At 47.4% G+C, this 18,663-nt stretch overlaps 1 protein-coding gene across 3 annotated transcripts in view; it reads right to left on the bottom strand.

The window, feature by feature from the left end:
• Nucleotides 1-6,612, bottom strand: part of l(2)gl (LLGL domain-containing protein l(2)gl) — a 68,304-nt gene extending 61,692 nt beyond the window's left edge. For 2 of the 3 annotated variants that reach the window (XM_065429264.1, XM_070534110.1), the window contains exons 1-2: nt 6,477-6,604; nt 1,718-1,816 (exon numbers count right to left, since the gene is read on the bottom strand). In XM_065429264.1, coding sequence (XP_065285336.1) covers nt 1,718-1,801 — 84 coding nt within the window. In that variant the 5' untranslated portion in view covers nt 1,802-1,816; nt 6,477-6,604. Of the gene's footprint in view, nt 1-1,717; nt 1,817-6,476 lie in introns of all 3 variants that reach the window. The other variant, XM_065429265.1, reaches the window with a different exon arrangement.
• Between the last annotated feature and the right edge of the window lie 12,051 nt (nt 6,613-18,663).

Here is an 18,663-nt window from a genome sequence, read left to right on the forward strand (position 1 = left end):
ACTTCATTTATGCAGCCACCAAGCAAATTGCAATAAAATGTTGCATAAAAGCTAACCAGTAGTTTACGATGTGCAGGTCACAGACTTAACCTAGCTCTGTCTCGTTGAAAGTTTGCAGCACACCTTTGATTCCAGGAAAGGAGATAGCCCCAAACCTAAAACGCATGCGAAAGCCAAATATCAGGCCAAGCCAAAGTGATACATATATGATCTCCAAAATTCCTGAAGCAGCACTTTGACTGATAACCTGGCTTTTCATGCGAGCGAGCGAGATGGTGTGAACAATGGACTGGACTGTCACCAACTCTTGGCGATGCCCAATTTTCTAATTACAATTGGTGAATAACAGTAAACCACTAGTAACAGAAATATAATTGCCTTGAAACTGAACATGAAGGCAAATGGAACTACAATTTCTGTCGCGTGTGGCACCCTCCCTGTACGAACCCTGAACTAAATGAGGGTGCACCGCCCAGAAAAACATCATCCAGCAGCACTATTCTGTAAGTCTCCACCAAGTAGACAATGCTCATTTCATCTGCAGCTAAAGTTTCAATTGGCTGGGCTGAGGTACATGTCAGAAGGAGACGGGCACCTCCAGCCAATCAGCACTTTAAAATGGACGTATCCACTAGGTGGCCACTTAGTGAGCAGCCCTCAGATGCCGCATTTCTAGTAGATCCCTTTCGGGGTTACCTCTATTAGTGCACACTGAGAATGCTGGTCACTCTAGTGAGGCATCACACTGAAACGTCACGTCACCCTAAGGTGACAATAAGCCCCAAAATGATTTAACTGAGTATACAGCCCCAAAACAACACATTGTTTTGGGAATTCATGTGCTGTTTTTCGAAACATGGATGACATATCTTCACCCATTCTTTCGGGCAAATAACTGTCTTCCAAGAGATGGGCTCCCTTCAAATGCCTTTCTCCCGGTAAATGGGCTTTCTTGGCACAGAGCACCAGAATTAGAGGGGCGCCAAAGAGTGGCACTATATCAGTTAGGGTGGTATCAATCATTTTAAAACCTCATTCTCCCTCATTTGGTGGAGAAAACGTTGATTATTGCAGAAAAATATGAAGGTTAATGTTCCCTTTCCAAATTTTTGCAACGAGACATCAACGTCAGTATGTCAGCGTGACGTCACAAATTTCAGAGCAGTTTCCACATTTAGGCTGTTTCGGCACAGGAAAATTGCAGAAAACATGCTAGGTTAAATCTGCAGTTCCTTTTCAACACGTTATTGCCAAAAAATAATAATAATAATAACTGAGCCAGAATAAACATTGTCAATATCTACAATGCCATCGCAAACTGTTGTAGGAACTTCAGGATAGTATCCCCACCTGTCTTTTGAACTTTGATGTATTTTAGCTAACCAAGCCTTCGCTCATGGTACGAGTGGCCATTTTGATCCAGACACTTGGGCTAGATGGCATCAATGCAGTTGCTGTGGCACAGTTACTAGCACGAACAAAATTATGGAAAAAAAGTGGGGCAGGACAGAGCGCTCTGTCCTGTCCCACTTTTTTTCCATAATCTTGTTCGCGCTAGTAACTATGTCACAGCAAACGGCCATTTTGCTATTGCAGAAGCCTAATTTATTAATAGATGTTAACTTACTAAGCCTCCTTAGTGTCTCTTCATGGGTTTGATGACTCCTTGTGCCTGTATACTTAACAGCAGCTACAAGATTAAATTTTGCATTCTTACCTTGTTGAAGGCAAACAGCTCCCGCTGCACCTTGAGCCGCTCCGCACTGACGTGCTGGGACTTCTTTGTGATGAACTTGAGCATCTTCACTATTCAGGCCTGCGTGTTGAGGGCAAACACTTTTTGAGCTGACCACTAAAAACCATGCATGCATAAAACCTGCAAAAACCATGCATAAAAGCTTCTGGCGACACATAAAAAGTAAAACTCAAAGACAAACTCAAAAACCGACGTTGGAGCATTTGACGACTATACATGAAAAATAAAAAGTGGAGAGCTGAAGCCATGGTAACCCAACCTTTTGAGAGCACTCCAACTCTGCACAGGCATGCCACAGATAGCCACAACAAGGTGTCCCTTATCTGCAGCACTCCAGGTGCTAATTCTGGCATGGCTAGACCGCTCAACTCTTCACAGGCGTGCGACAGTGAGGCGAGGGCATGCCGAACCATTTCTCACATGTACCTACTGCCTGTTGCTAAAGGCATTAGGAACCGTGATCGCAGACAAGAAAATGTTCTCAGGAAAGTAAAGGGAACCTATGCCTGTAGCTAAAGGCATTAAGAATTGTGACGCCAGACAAGAAAAACGGGCACAGGAAAGTAAAGGGTTAACCATGTAACAGCAGGTATAAATTATTATACTAGGGACCAGCTATATTTGAAGCAAACTTCATTGCTAAAGAAGAGGGGAAGAAAAACAACTCAAAAATGCATCTCGCAAAGAAAAGTGCATGTATGAAATACTTTGCGATTTGGCATGAACACATTTAACATCTTTCACAAACGGCATGAATACACCTTGAATATGTTCTTTGCTGCCTTCTTCCACATCATGCCAACTAGCATGCAACAAGGCGACGCTGCCCATGAGTGCACCTCGCGTCAACGGAAGCATAGCCATGACGGGTACAACCCTGCAATGCCCAACATATGAAATATGCTACATCGAGTTCGATAGCTCAGAATTCCGATTAAACCACGGGACACATAATGCATAGCCAACAGCGGTGCTTTTGTTACACTAAAGCAAGTTTACAGTTGTGGATAGCTAAAAAAATAATTACTAATTAATCATTATTTTACTAGTCAGGGTGTAGCTCAGACAACATTTTATCTTGTTTAAATGCATTCTCGGTGGTGAGAAATAAAGGTAAAGGAGTATGAATTTTTCACAATTCTGTGTTTCAGCACTAGAAATTTAACAGCAGCAGCATCAGGGATGTCTCACCAGTTTCCTGTTTTGTACAGCCCTCCCAAGCTCTAGAGAGGAAGGCAAGCTGTCAACACCCTCCACAGTTTTCTAGTATCTAGGAGTCTCATCGGCATGACACAATTTGTAGATATTCTTTGCCCCCAATTATTCTATTTCTTATCATACCCTGAGCGGCCAAATGATGGTGATACCATAAATGCAGGTTTTTGTGAGACTATGACACGGAGAAAAAGAAAAACTGGAACATTCAAGAATTGTCAAAAAATACTCCTTCAGAAATGGGCAAAGTTCATGCTCCCAGTGGATTTGCTTATTCCGACACTAAATGTATGAGAAGCTCGGACAGGGCCACCACAGCAGCAACCCTACCCTTCCCGAAATAGCTTGTACACTTTATATTTTTCATATTTCCAACTCGGGTTGTCAATAAAAAGTGACCATTACTTTTTATGTTCCAGTTCAAAGAGAAATCTATCCACAACCCGGTTAACTCAGTTACCTCGGCAACACTGACATTTTCATTCGGAGAACAAAATACGTCCAGTGAAGTTTTCTAAAGTGGAATGACACCACAAATGTTAATATGCCTATAGGAAGAGAGACCAATTATTTGCAACCCTGTGCTTGTACCTCCGGCACTGTTAACATTAGCTTGCAATTCAGGTGCTAATTTCACAGTTAACCTCACAAAGCCCATTGCAACATTTTTGTTGTGCCGAGTTTGATGCCTCAAAGATTCTTATTTAAGTGCCGGAAACTTTATGCAAGGCTTTTAGTACAAAGCTTATAGAAGCATTGTCAATGTTCTGGAACCAGTTATCAGTTGCATATAGTGAAGCAAACAAATTACTTAGTAATTACTGCAGTCATTAATTTTTACCTAATTAACACTTCTTTTATACGAATGTAGTTAAATCTGTAACTAGAAATGAATATGGAAAAGATGTTTTATTTCATTTTCCTCGATTTGGAATGGTGTTTGGTCTTTGAAGTTAGAACACGCCTGTATCAAAATAAAATACTTTTTAACTACTGACTGTGCTAGGCACTTGCATACTTTATACAGCAATGCGCATTCAGCATGACCCGTCAGAATTGCTATCAGGACATATTTGGACAAAAAGCAATGCAAATTAAAACATCATGGTCCCGCTACCCAGCCCAACTTTTGATACTCTGGATAGGCACTCCATTTCGCTTTATCTGCCTAGTGTCCTTGTTCGTTTGCAGTGTTACACATTTAAAATGAATAACTTTCATTTATGGTGCAGAAATGTTAAGAGGTTCAATTCACATTCGCTTTTGTTATAAAAGCCTTGGTACTGTATGGAATGGCACAATTCCTACGTTTGAGCTGGTGGTCTCTTTCTGCAGCTCATCAAACAGTAATTTGTTTTATTCGGCAATGCCCCTTTTTAACGAGAGCTTCTTCAACCCAATGCAAAAAGCCGGTCCAAAGGCAAATATTGGTAATCACACAATCTGCCCCAAGAATGCAGTGTTATGTAATGTTTAAACTACCGAGTGATATTTTAAATATCTTTTTTAAACCTCCCCCTCTGATAACATACTCATAAACACATCGACAAGGAAAGAAATCAAGCTGTTTTCTGAAACTGTTTGGCGATTACCTGTGAGGCATTTTGGACTATGCACTACAACGTACACCCGTGAGCAAAAGTATACGGACCAGGGATTGCGCGATAAAACCGATTTTTTCCTCTGCCTGTGAATACATCTTGAAATTGAGGAGTGCAGTCCAAACTTGACATTGTGAACTTTCCAGCGTACTCGTCAATTTCAGTTTATGTATGTCAATTACAAAGAAATTTAGTTTTATTGGCGACCCTGTGGTCCGTATACTTTTGCTCACGAGTGTACATAGCCATGCTTAAAATTCTACTCGTTGTACCAAGTCAGCAAATTCAAAGGCGACGCTTGATGAGACTTTTTATATATATTTCACGCGGTGTCAGGTATGCTCTAGACATGAATACGAGCCGGATTCTACGCCAGCTTTCGCTGACGCCGCTTTTGTCTCGTCTGCCTGCAAAATTTCGCATTGCTGGAGAGCCAGGCGTGAGCTTTCTCGTAAAGCACAGTCAAAGGGCAACGTCGCTAACGCAACGAAAAAAAAAAAGAAAAGAGTACATAGAGGTGTGTGCTCTCAGTACAAAGCAAAAGTAAGAAAGATTGCGCGTGGGTGTCAGAGAGAGAGAGAGACATTGAGAGGCCATATTTGAAAGAAAGAAAGAAAGAGTCCCAAGAACGAACGTTCTCATTTCACTGCAAGCGACAGACGACGAACAGCAGACGACAGTGCGGTGAACCAGACAACGTTCTCAGGTTAACATAATGTCGGCCACCAGCCGCAACGACCGTCCTTGAATGGGAGACCGTGCGAACTCAGCTGCAAGTCGACACCGAATCGGAAAGCGTCAATGTCAAGGCGCAGCGGCGTGCGCGATCTGCACACCACGCCAAACAATGCCAAGCGCGTCCCCTCCCTGCGTCGCGCGAAACCGCACGGCCTTCACACAGGCACGGCGGACCGACGAAACAAAACGAAAAAGCCTGCACGGCGTCCTGCAATTCCTAAAACGCTGTTGTCAAATGACACGCCAGGCTCACCCCCCCCCCCTCCTACAGAGCGCGTAGTACATGCGGTAGAACAGGAGATTAAAGAAAAAAAAAAGAAAATAGAACCACGCGGTATGCAGGCTGAGGCGGCTAGCAGAAAGTCCTAGTCGTTATTGAGAAGTTTGTCGGACAAAAACAGCACAATCGGCGGCGCCTACAGGAGCGCGATCGCGCATTTGCGAGACAGATGAACTACGTATTTTCTGCCGCTGAACGTGTCTGAACAAAAGAACGAAAGAAGAAAAAGTGGAAATCGTGACAGCTCAGCCAGCGCCTAGCGAGACGGCCGATGTCCGATTTCATAGCAAAGCAACCGCCCATAGAACGAAAAAAAAAAGTCGAAAACGCCCACGAAGACGTTGCACGGTGTTTTATCTGTTATTTTCGCAACATTTGTAAGCACATCAAAGTTCCTGCGAAAGGTTCCAAGCTTGTCACGCCTTTTTTCTAGCTTGCGCGATCTCTCCCGAGTTGGGCGTTGACATCGCTTATGACAAACCAGCCTCCGTCGTAGGCTCTTTTTCTTGCTTTGTTGATACTTCGCCTGGGCGCTCAGGCACTGACAAGTGACGGCACGCTGAATAAAAAGACTGACAAAAACACTGTGTTTTATGATCAGAAAAACGCGCATTGTTCAGGCAAAGTCATCCGAAGCGGTTGACGAGCCAAAGAAAAAAAATCGCGAGCCACCGCAGTCAAGTTCCCGAAGGAGCGGTCAGCGGGCAGTGCAACGGAGAGAGCGGCTGCACCTGAAGGCCGGTTTTATAGGTTAGGCCTAACGTTGCACCGAGCGACATTTGTGTTTACGTGACAACTCCGCGCGGAGTAGCGCCGGCCGAGGCAAAGTTTGATCAACTGGCCGCAGCAACGGGAGCTCGCAAGAGCAAAACGGTAGCGTACTCACAGTGAATGCTCTTCAAAGTGTAAACATCCTATGACGGACTCTCCTACACTTCAAGCAAACCGGCAACACACACACAAACGGCAAGACACTCAACGCATGTGTCCACACAGCGCGTACCTGCGCGAGACGGAACGCTGTATTCATACGCGCCTGAAGAATTTCGGTCCTTCGGAACTCGGAGGCAAGGAAAATTAGTCAACGCTGGCCGTTTACCTTACGACACACACTCGTACAGCCGTGTGTACGCCTAATCTGCCTTAAATGCGGACAAAAGCAGAACGCGGAGCAGGGCGGACTACTTTCTATCTCGGCTGCATGACGTCACCGCCCAGGGGCGCATCGCTTGAATAGGCCATTGACTCGTGCGCGCACCCAAGCTTTCAGTTTTTTCTGAGTGTTTATTGTTACCAGCCTTCGGGCACAAAATGTGAGGATTCGCGCTTCGAGACCGTCCGATTTTCAGCCTGTGCAACCTCGCGCCGTCGTCTCGAAGCGAGTGCATTGAGGGGCACGGAGCGTTTTGCAAGCCCTGTTCGTAATAACCGGCGCGGCGCTCGGCGGAGCGAAATGCGCGGCGCATAAAAAGAAAAGAAAGGAATAACGAAAAAAAGAGGTGAACGCGGGCGTGGCAAAGGCGACGCGGATGCGGCCCGTTCCGTTTTGCCCGTGCCGGGTCTGGCTCCATAAATATTTGCGGTGTCGCTGGCAAACCGCAGAGCCCATAACGGGAAACTCGTCCCGTGCTTAGGACAGCTACCGGGCGCGCTAACAGGCAAAATGAGAAAACGTAGAAAAGGCAGACTCACGAAGAGAAACTCGGTATAAACTTGTCTGCGTGCCGACGTAAAGTTGATGCGGAGATTTCGAGCAAGCTCGCGCCCGCTGACTTGCCGTTCGAGCGCTCATAAACTTGGCATATCTCGCGTGTTTATTTTATCTGTGCGCTTCAGGCTGTCTGCCCACACTTTTTGCTTGTTTGGAGAAAGAGCGATTTGTATATCTTGCGGTTTTATCGGGCTGCTACTCGGTGGCGGGGTGCGTCTTGACGTGAACTTGCTCCACATCAACTCAGCTTCTCTCGGCGCGCCGGCCTGGAGAGGTCAAGGGCCTTGGCCCGTCTGCGCTTGTTTCCGGCATGCTTATGCAGATGCAAGACTCGCCATAATTAATCGCGCGTTAATTTCCACACAATGCGCGGCGCACAATTCAAGGAGCGCGCGTAGAGAGCAACAGCCGTCACAGCGATGCTTTCTTTTCTCCGATTCCCATCATTTCTTTTTTCTTATTACGCATTAGATTGTTTATTGTTATATAATTTTAAATAAATCACAGAGGTATTCTTCACGATGCATTCGAAGAGCTGCGGGGGAAAGCCGAAGGGGTAAATATGTTGTGCATAGAGGGATTAAAGGCATAATTATAGGCACCAGAGAAGGAAAACGTGGTCAGGAGTGGCAAAATAGTTTAGACAGGGTGATGACATTATGAATTCTGCAGACACAAGATAGGTTGTGCTGACGCAGTACAGGAAAGGAGTAAATGAAGACATGCGTAGGGGCCTTTGTCGACCCGGCTTTCAATTAAGTTTCTAACCGACATGATGATAATGTTCTATGATGAAGGTTAAAATAAAGAAAGCCCAATGAAATAAGGTTCAAACGTGTGCAGGAACGAAGGGCAGGTCACATGACCGTGACGTGTACACAGGTGCATGCATTCTCCTGCGTGTTTGTAAAGAAAGGAGCGAGGGTGCGCATACAGTCACGTGTGGCTAACACGAAGGCGACCGTATCACATTGACGCTGCGCTCGCTCTTCAGTCTTCACCGCTTTGAACAAAGGTATTCAGGACTCAAGGGTGAAAGATGGTTGGAAAGGTGAAAGGGTTCTCCAGAGCGAAAAGTAATTTTTAACCGTAATGACAAATTATTTTCGTTTTCCGCAATGCGAAATAATGAGGCACTCCCATCGATGTGAAGAGGCTCACATGGTAAGCCGAAAAGGGCGCAAGAACGAAAAACGAGTGGCGACCTCTCCTCAAAGTTCTCACGACAGCTCGTCGGAATGTCATGGGTTTTCACGGCGCACGCTAGCTCCGGCCTTTAGCTAACTGTTTATCGGTAAATATGGAATATATTCTAAAGGAGACAGCTACTTTAACTTAGTAAGCTTCCAGGACATTAAATAAGCAACCACCACGCAAATACTAAAAAAATAAAAATACTTTGAAATTCGCGACGTCAGCGTACCGGCGCTTGTATATAGGTTTCGGCGCGAAGTTAAAATAAATTGAACTTTTACTTTCATCATCTTTCTCTTCCAACAATAAACCTATTACACTAAAGTCCCCGGAAATCGAGTTCTGAAACAATAGTTCATCGGTCTGGGCGGCAAGAAATCGCCTGCTGAGGAGAACGTCGTAACTGTCGCGCTCATCATCATAACGGTCCACGTACTTCCTGGTCGACGCCAGCCCGGGAGAAGCTAGGGGCCATCAGCGTTGCAAGCACACCCGCTCTGGTCTCCCTGCACCAAGGACTGACCAATATCGCGGCTTAAGAGAACCTGCGTTGAACTTCGACGCTGACGTACACGGCGATGGGCCTTCGACGAACTAACTTTTGAAAACTATAACTACCCGTTCAAACATTTACCTTGGCTTTCGGTGTATATTCTCGCCAGTCGACTTTGGCTAAAATGTCAATGCGATAGCTAACGCGGCATCTTTCGAAAGTGCTAGCCAGTGCGCCATATATATACTGATGCATCCTGGTCACTGGTGGATCATGCTTAGCGAAACGTTTTTCATGTGCGATTGGCTCATAACGAGCGCTATGATTTGCGCTCTGATTGTCTTCTTGGTGGAGGATAATATAATTGTATACAGTACGTGCCTCGCCGCCCTCGAACGCGACGTGGTGTCGATGTGTTCAAATGGTACCTTAAGGCCCCTGTATACCCTGTATCCTTACCCTGTATACGCTGTATGGCACTTGAGCACGTATAAATGCAATGGCGCCTTAGTAACTTCACTCCCTTCAGCGTGTGATGTGTGCCCTTGTACTACAAGAAAACAAATTGCGCGCTTTGGTGCTTAGCTTGTCCCGTAACGATAACCGTCGTCTATCTCGGCAGCATTGCTTTTTTTTTTTTTTTTAACGTCGCGCTTCGGGATACTTTCAGGTCACGAACGGAGTAAGCGTATCAGCGTAACACAGCGTTCCTGACAGGAAAGTAACAAAATCAGGGTGTTAAAGAAAGGAAACGGAAGCAAGGATCACGCAGTTATCGTTTCGGGACAAAATAAACATCAACGGGTGTACAAACACTTTCAGAATGCAAGTTTATTTCAGAAAGAGCCATTCTTCACTCCGGAATCCGCCGGCAGCCTGGCACATCTCAACCTATTAAATCCTCCTCCGTGGCACTTTCCGCCAGCTGATCCAACTGCGCGGCCTCCCAAACAGGAAACCCGTCGCTTCTAATCCCGCGCAGCCAAACCGGCGCTGTAAAAGCGTCCACGCCCTCAGCGCGTCAGCGGGGGCATCGGAAATGAAAACGCCGCGTACACCACGCAGCGGTTGGCGCACATGTTGCGATACGAATGCGTCCGCTGTTGTATACGTATACACACCCTGTACACAGAGCTATCTCATCGCACGCCGCGGTGAACAGCGGAGAGTCGCGGAGAATAGCAGGTTCCGCCGGCGCCGGTCCCCATCATCGGCAATGAACTGAAACCGACGCCCCGGCTGCTGTTCACGTGACCCGCTTCAAACGCGCAGACAGGAACGGGCGACTTCTTTTTCGCGTTGCGGTGTGACGTAGTTGACGCAAACTGCTGCTGCTCGGTCGGAAACGAAGGCTACCGTTAAGGAGACCTCGTCTCCTGCTCTCCCACGCCTACGTTCTTTTTTCTTTTTCGCGCTACATTGGCTCCTTTGCTTCTCTTAACCGCGCCAGCGGATGGGATCGCCGCTGTCTTGAAGCCAGTCAGTCGGCTCGGAAACCGCCTTTTTCCTGCCGCGAACTGCCATTGGCCCGTCGGCGCTGTTTCTCGATTTTTACACGCTCCGTTGCACGGTCACGTTAACTCGTTCTTTAGTTCCTTCGTTTGCGTGTCTTGGTGCGCTCGTTTTGCCTCAGTCGCTAAAACCACGGTCAATCGGACGACATACGCGCGCCTGTGCGGTTTACAGAAGAATGAGTGTGCGCTTGCAAGCGCCGTTTTCATTCTTTCGTTCTTTCTTTCATCTCTTTTTTTTTCTTCGAGTACGCGTCGAAGTGCGTAGAAAAGGGAGCCGCGTCAGAAATCCCAGGCAGCGCGAAAACTGGAACGCCGAGCACAGAAGGCGGGACTCGGAAGCACCGGCACAGTGGGGCAGTGACCCGAGGGTTAAAGGGACACTAAAGCGGAGCAACAAATCAGTTGAGGCTAGTAAAGTATTGTTTGAGAACACTGCAGGCAGTCATTTCAAAACAGTAGTATGATTATTAGATGAGAAACTGAAGGTCGAAGTATCAGTATTCGAATTTCGCGCCGAAAGCCCGACGCCGGTTCGTCAGTGTGACGTCAGGGATTCCAAATTATGTTTTCCCATTTGAGCCGCGTTGGCTGAGTAAAGGTTCCCGAAACTTGCCATGTTTAATGTTTGGTTCCTTTAGAACACACTGTATTGACTCTGTACCGCTATAGAATTGAGTAGGCCCTAGTAGAGGCCATCAAAATCCATGACGTCACAGTGACCAGGTGCGGGAACTTCCCGGAGGCGTCGCCACCCGTCTTTCGTTCTTGCGATTTTTATGGCTTACCAAGCGTCTTATCGTAGTAAGAGTGGTGTTTTTGGTGTCCTAGAGAGGTAATTTACGGATGCAGAAGAAATCATTTTTCTCTTTAAATATAGTAAATTAAGCATGCGTTTCAAGATAACAGCACGAAAAAAACAAAACAAACGTGGAAGTTACGCTAGCGCGAAACCACACTTATCTCTTGTAATGGAATACCGCATGGTATTAAACAATTTCGTTTATTCTTTTTCTTCGCTATTTTTTTTTTTTTCATTTGGCCTACCACATGCTTAGGACCATCAGATGCGCGCCCATTATTGGCCAATCCTACAGAACTGGTATGTGTTACTGTGGCACAAGAGGTCCGCAATCCTTAAATCTATCAAGATATGCATCATACTTCTCTGCGCATATATACATGTCGTCACCATTCACCCTTCGACAAACCTATATACATGTTGCTTTCGTCCTTGTGCATGACGTCTCTGCGTAGACGTCTAGCTCTCACATAAGCATCAGCCTGCTTTAGTGTTCTCATTTCAGCATAGCTTGCGAGTGGCGTAGGGCACAAACATTAAAAAAAAAGATGGCGTTAGAGTAAAGTTGTGACCTTTCTGGTGGATGAACACGGTCATTGCACCAGCTCGCACGCTGCATCAGATTAAAATTTTAAGTTGTACGGGATTTAATATACACAGCGCTTGACTGAAACTTCGTTTCACATGGATTCCAATCTTTTGGACCTGCATATATATTCTTTGTCACCAGCAATAGTCCAACCGTATAGTCAGTGGTAATTCGAAGGCTATGGGATACGCTGTGTTCGTTCCCGAGATACAACGTGATGTCATTGGGGAAGCCTGTCAGCTTCACAATACCGCTACCAGGCAGTACGTGGCAGACCGCGCATGAGAGGCTCTTTCAGTATTGAGCGCGGAAATGGCTCAAGCCCTAGCGCAAGGAGTACTGGAGAAAGAGGGAATTAACCCTTGGCGAACCCCACGGGTAACGGGAAATGGTGCACTTTCACATCCATCAAGAAACAATGTGCTTCGAATATTTGAGCAGGCATTCTTGAGAAGCTCAACAAAATTTGACGAAAAGCCAAACGCCGTCAGTACACTAAATATGTAGCTATGTTGCAGGCAATCGATCGAATGCCTTTCTTTTACAGGGAAACCAAGAGACCACCTGCTGATCCGGTCAGCGTGCACGTCATTATGTCACGCTTAGCGAACGAGAAATTACGTATCTCTCTGCCAAGGACCGAGCATGCCTTATGGTGTCCCATTAAGGAAGGCGTCAGGCTTCCCAAGCGTCGGGTGAAAGAAAAGCTGTAAAGGTTTTGTAATCAACGTTGAGAAGCGTGATTGGTCTCCTTTCCTGTGGACGAACTGATGATAGATCATGCTTGGGTATTAGCACAAAACCAGCGTCGCGAAAACTGACCGGGATATCAAAGTTCTCAAAGCAGCGGCAAATAAAAGACGTGAAAGTGGCACCAATATCACCCCAGAAAGGTTAAATAAAGCCCATCGGGTAATCAGTCCGGCCCTGGGGCCGAGCCACGCTTCACGTAAGGCAATACCGGCTACACTTCATCATGCAGCTGACGGCAGTGCACAAGGAGGGTGAGCCACCTCAGGTGGAACCTGAGGCAGTCGACTAAACATTTTATGGGATCCTTGAGTGCCACGATTCATTTGCATGGTCGTACGCACCACGTTTTGAAAATGCGTTACAAGGAGTGAAGAATAACACTAGTGTTACTATAGGTGGCGAAGTAAGAGGAAGTGCTCTCGTGGCCGCGAAACCAACTGGATTCGGCACAGACTCTATCACAGACTCTACTCCGGTACATACCCGGCAAATATATGCAAAGTCTGCCACACTGATATAGCCTCTTGCAAACACTGAATGTCAGAATTTTTAGCGCGAGCCCCATTGACAATTCTGGCTTGTTTTTATGGGACTTCGGGACCCCTGTGCGTTTATAAAGAGCTAATATTCAGGGTGTCAGCCATATTAAGACATAATAGTGTCACCAAACTGACCTGGTCGTGCTGATCAAGTCGGCAAACCGGGACCAAGGGGACATGTACTACACACGTCACAAGGCACACTTGGACGCTCCCAAAGAAGGTCGAGGTTTCTTCTTCGGTCACTGTAACTCAGCGCGACAATCCGAGACGCCGTCCGAGCCAGAGGCCGACGTGTGGGCACGCGCTACTTCTCGTGGGACCGCCATTTCTACGTCGAATCCATCTAGGCTTGGCGAGAGTCTAACGCTACTGTCAACTCCGAGGCTGAAGCTGTTTTCTGATGAAGATTATGTTGGTATAGCGGTGTTGGTATAGCGGTACAACGGCCACGGAAGGGTGCGGTACGCTGTGCACGGTAGTGGTCGCTGGAACCGCACCGACGGCGCAAGTTCTAAACCGCGATAGAACCTGCGTTGACCGACAGAACCTTGCCGTATGGTGACATGTCCTGGACGAGGACTTGGTTCGGAGCAAGGAGGTTTTTTTAACAAAAATTCGCTGGGGTGGAGATCCCGTCTCAAAAGTGAAGCCGAACCGCCGCCATCTTACCATAGGCAAGAAGTAACGTTAACGAAAAGCGGAGAATGTACGAATCGCTTTCTTCCCACTCCGTGCTATTTAGGGCGCTTAATTTAGCCGTACGGATATCGTTGGACGCATGCCTTTCTGTCACTAGTTTCAGAAGGAAGCCTAAACGCCTTCTTTTTTTATTTTATGGCATATTATGATATCAATACGCAGCCAAAGGTAACAGTTTAGGCAATAACTTCGAGCTTTCATATTCAAATAGCCCTAGCTTTTGCAATAACTGATCATAAAAGACTTGAGCTGTGAGACGCTTCAATTGTCGCGGCTCTCTTTCAAAGTAGAACTATAGGCAAACTCGCTTCACCTGTGCTGGTAAGAAAACACGCGAGCTGCCACTTGTTGTGCGACACTGCGCGCCTATCATCGAGACAACGGGTGCTCTTCCCTCCCCGCCCCTCGTTCTTCTGAAGTGGCTGCCCTTGTGACAACCTGTAAAGTTCCAGGAAACTGCCGTACCCTTCCCGTGGGTCGAACTGAGGAGTCCGGGGGCACAGAGCACACCGAAGGACTCAGTGACAGCTTTCAGAATTCCACAGAACTGCTGCCCCCTTTGCCCTGGAGACCGGTGGTAAGCAGCTTGGAACTTCTCCCGCGACGAAAGAGAAAAGCGACGCGGTTGACGTCAGCACCGGTCCTGCCTCGACCTGCCGACGAGGGGACACCCAAAGGGATTTAAGGCAGAGCCGGCCCATTGTTAGGGAGAGAGCTGTCACCAGCCGCTCCGTCGGTCTGGTGCGCTCTTCGGCTTCGGTACTTATCTGCTATAAGCTTTTCGTCTCCTCCTCATAGACTCCAAGAGCCCGTCCCCCATCCTCGACCCCCCGATCGCAATACACTCCAGCTTTAGGATCAAAGGACGGGAAGAAAAGGCAGGCTACGTTGGCCACGTGTGGGCCGGCGGGAACGACCGGACAACGCTCACCACGGAAGACAAGGCAGCCAGCATCGACGAATATACAGTCGTGAAAGCCGTGCCTTTTACGGTAAATTGGAAGTTGAAGCCTCCAATGTGCTGAACGCAGTAGACCTCAGAGAAGCCGAATATTGAGGCCGTTTTCCGTAGTATGTGGGTGTGTGTGTAGAGAGGGGATGGAGGTAGAGGGGAGGGATATGCTTGAAATATAGATATGTCGGTCGGGTTTCAGTTCAGGCGACGAAAGCCTGAATAGAAGACGCGCTCTACGAGCACCGTCTGCAATAAATGCGTGTACGCAGGCTAAAAATGATTTTGTCCCTTTCTTTCCTTTCCTTTATCTTTTATCTTGCTTTTGGGTTAATAGTACTTCATTCGCATTGGTGTTTTAACAACTGTTTCTATTTGACGAAGTTCCCGACTTAACAATATATAATTGCCGGGTCCTGCCAAGTACTTCGCTAAATTGGGCCTTAACATGCACTGCAACGCGAAAGAAACAAATCAATATACTCGCGGACAACTTTCTGTACCAAATTAAGGGAAAGCTCCGGGGTGTGGGTATGGGGAGGTGGCTTCTGCAGATGCGTTACCGCGCCAAGTGGTCCGGCAGAACTTTACAGCGCATTTGGTTTCTCGGAACCATGGAGGAAGGAAAAAAAGTTAGGAGGGAGCATCGTGCAACGCGATTGAAGCCAAGCGTGTCGGCCCAATACGTGATGAGTAGCGTCAGCACGCGCGGTAAATTTTAGGGCTCCCGCTTCCCCTCTGCATGCAGCACTGCGCCAGGGCCCCCGAACAAGCGCGCATTGACTAAAAATCACCGGGTACCATACGACCCGGCAAAGCTCGATTCTCGCTCCGCGATCCCCAACGCAAGAGGTGACGTGTTGGGTCTGGCACTCCCGGAGCGTTCGCTTGCCAACATAGAGTTTCTCACTACATTACCTAGAGGGAAATCTGGCGCTGCTGCGCTGTGGTATGCATGGGAATGCCGGTATATTGTGGATTCGGATTGGCATCGTTCTCGTAGAGACAGGACACCTTGAGGACGCGCTTGGCAAGTACCGTTCCGTCTGTCATAATGATTCATTTTCTACTAGAACAGCACGTAAAAAGCTGCTTTATCTTTACTATAACGCGAAAACATGTTTTGTTTAACTATAAGAGCTTGTTAATGCGTGTACGACTACATGTCACGTAAAAAGTATCAGCGGGCCGCTAAAGTTGGAGGACAGACGACAAGGTTCGCGCTCGCTTTGAAACAGTTGGTCGTCTGTTCTTGCTTTTCTTCGCTTGGTCATGCATCGTGGGTGAGTAAAGATGTAATATGCGTGAATGGAAACATTTTATGAAGATTTCGCTTTGAGAACGCGTTATTTGCGTAGCCATATCCACGTTTTAGACGAAGCCTCTTACAACACCAGACAACGCGAGCCTCGCAGACACATATACCGTCATTCCCATGACGGCACGGTGTCCCCTTAAGAAACTCCCATAGACAGTGGCGCCAGATCTAGGTGTTATAGTGAGAAACTCTATGCTTGCTTGCCAAGGTTGGCTGCGTGACGTAATGCTATCTCCTAACTTCTTCCTTCCTCTATGCTTGGAACAGACGCTGAATCGACGCAGCTTTCACGTGCAAAGGTTTCGCGCTTTCCCAGACACGTAAGGGAAACGCCGCCAAATAAGCAAACTTCAACACTGAATGAATGAATGAATGAATGAATGAATGAATGAATGAATTCGGGGGTTTTACGTGACAAAACGACAATTTGGTTATGAGGCACGCCGTAGTGGTGGACACCGGATTAACTAATGTGGCCCCATTGCACAGGGCACGGGCGTTTTTTCATTGAGCATTATTTCGGCCCCATCCACATGCGGGCGGTATTTGAACTTCAACACTCAATAGTGTTTTGTCTTAATTAACTGTTGTAAATGATGTGCTTATATGTTTTCAGTTCCTTCGCTTAAGCTAGTGCGGATGAAAATGCGGTACTTATTTCCCGAGCTCTCTTTTAAGTCCAAACTACACGTACGCTTGCGGCGTGCGTAAGGTCGCGCCCGCGCGCCTTGCGTTTGCCGCGCCTAGCGAGGAAGGACGGTTTGAACCTACAAGACGCGCGCCAGCGCGCGTTTTCTTGGCTCGTTATTAACGCGACAGCGTTATAAGGAGCTCGTGTCGAAGAAAAGCCGGTGGCGTCGGCGTCGGCGACGTTGACCGTGAGCGAAAAGTCCCGGAAGGCAAGTCATAAATTAAAAACAACTTGCAAGATGGGCTGGGTGGGAAACGCAACAAGGTCTCCGGAGTGTGAGACGGAGACGCTACCACTCAGCCACGAGTTCGATAGTTCAAAGCGGGACAAAAGCGCCTCTAGTGAATGCGGTGTTGCCTTATAAATGTGCCGTAGGAAGTTATACTGCGGTGTATATCGGTAATTATGAGCATGTAAATGACAGAAGTCGCAGTTACACGAGTAGCGAAGCACGTGTCCGCTACATTACTTCGGCGCTCTGCGCACGCGCAGAGCCATCTTGTGGCAAACACAGAAGACCCCTTCCTCGCAATGTACGGCGCTGCCCCGACACGTGGCGCGCCACTCGCCCCATGATCGCGTCCGCCTTTATGGCGCGTCGCGGCCTGGCTGTCCGTGCCGATCACGACGTTTGGCTCGCGTAGATAGTTTTGAGTGGGTGGTGCGAACGGGGTGCGATAACGCTATCGTGACGTAATGCTATCTCCTAACTGTTTCCTTCCTCTATGCTCGGAACAGACGCTGAATCGACGCAGCTTTCACGTGTAGTGGTTTGATCGCGTTCCACTCTTGAAGGCGAAGCTTAAACGCCCTCCAATTTTTTGCTCATTGGTAGACAACGTTTCGTATTTTAGAACGATAGCTCGACTACTCCAGGTACCAACCCAGAACACGCCTGTTTCCGTAAATATGGCCTTCAAGCTCAGCCAAAGTCAAACTGGGACTTAGCCTGCCACTATACCGGCGTCTGCTGCGTACGCCGCGTGGGCGCCCACATCTTCAAAGCGATCTGCGATGTGTACAAAGTGCGCCGAGCGCTGGTAGCTTCGTGTGCGCTGTGCTTTCGACGCTTGGTTCACATTGAAACGAGATGTAGCTTGAAGGTCAATTCGCTCACTGCTGCTGCCGCGCCGAGCAGCGTATGCGTGTTGTCTAGTGGTGCAGTTGCAGATGCGGTAGTTGCTTTCGGCGCGAAGCAGCGTCCGTGTTCTTTCCCGAAGCAAGCAAAACCGTGATATCGCTCGACAAACTTAGTTAAACCTTGTTCAACCATGGCAGATTTTTGCGAGACAGCCAGAGCACAGATATTTGTCTCAAGAAGCTCAAGAAGCCCAAAAAACCCATGCTTGCGCCGCGCTTCGACGCATACAATCTATGCCGCACTATCTGCGCATGCGCATGACCTTTCACGCGCCGGCATGCGCATATGTAGTTTGGCCGTGCACGCGCTTTGCATCCGCAGCTTCCTCTTCGCTTCCACAGAAAGTTATCCGCGAGTATAATGATAAAAAAACGTGTATTTACTATGTGTACAAGAAATTACGAAAGCATATACGCAGGGACAAGACTATGGGGTATAGGTACACAGATAACGTATATGTACACACTATTAAACAGACACTATGCAGGCACGAATATGAAGAACATTTCACATAATACAGCGAAGGAAAATTGAATATTACTTCGGAAACTCCATAGTGGGACTTGTCAGATAGCGCATAAACGTTATTTCCAGTCGCTCACCTTGCACTCATGCAAATTATCATTAGTAGCCGAGTTATGCACACCGCGGCTCACTGTGTCAAGGATGACGCAATC

The sequence above is a fragment of the Dermacentor albipictus genome, chromosome 2, assembly GCF_038994185.2.
Source record: "Dermacentor albipictus isolate Rhodes 1998 colony chromosome 2, USDA_Dalb.pri_finalv2, whole genome shotgun sequence".
Lineage (NCBI taxonomy): Eukaryota > Metazoa > Arthropoda > Arachnida > Ixodida > Ixodidae > Dermacentor > Dermacentor albipictus.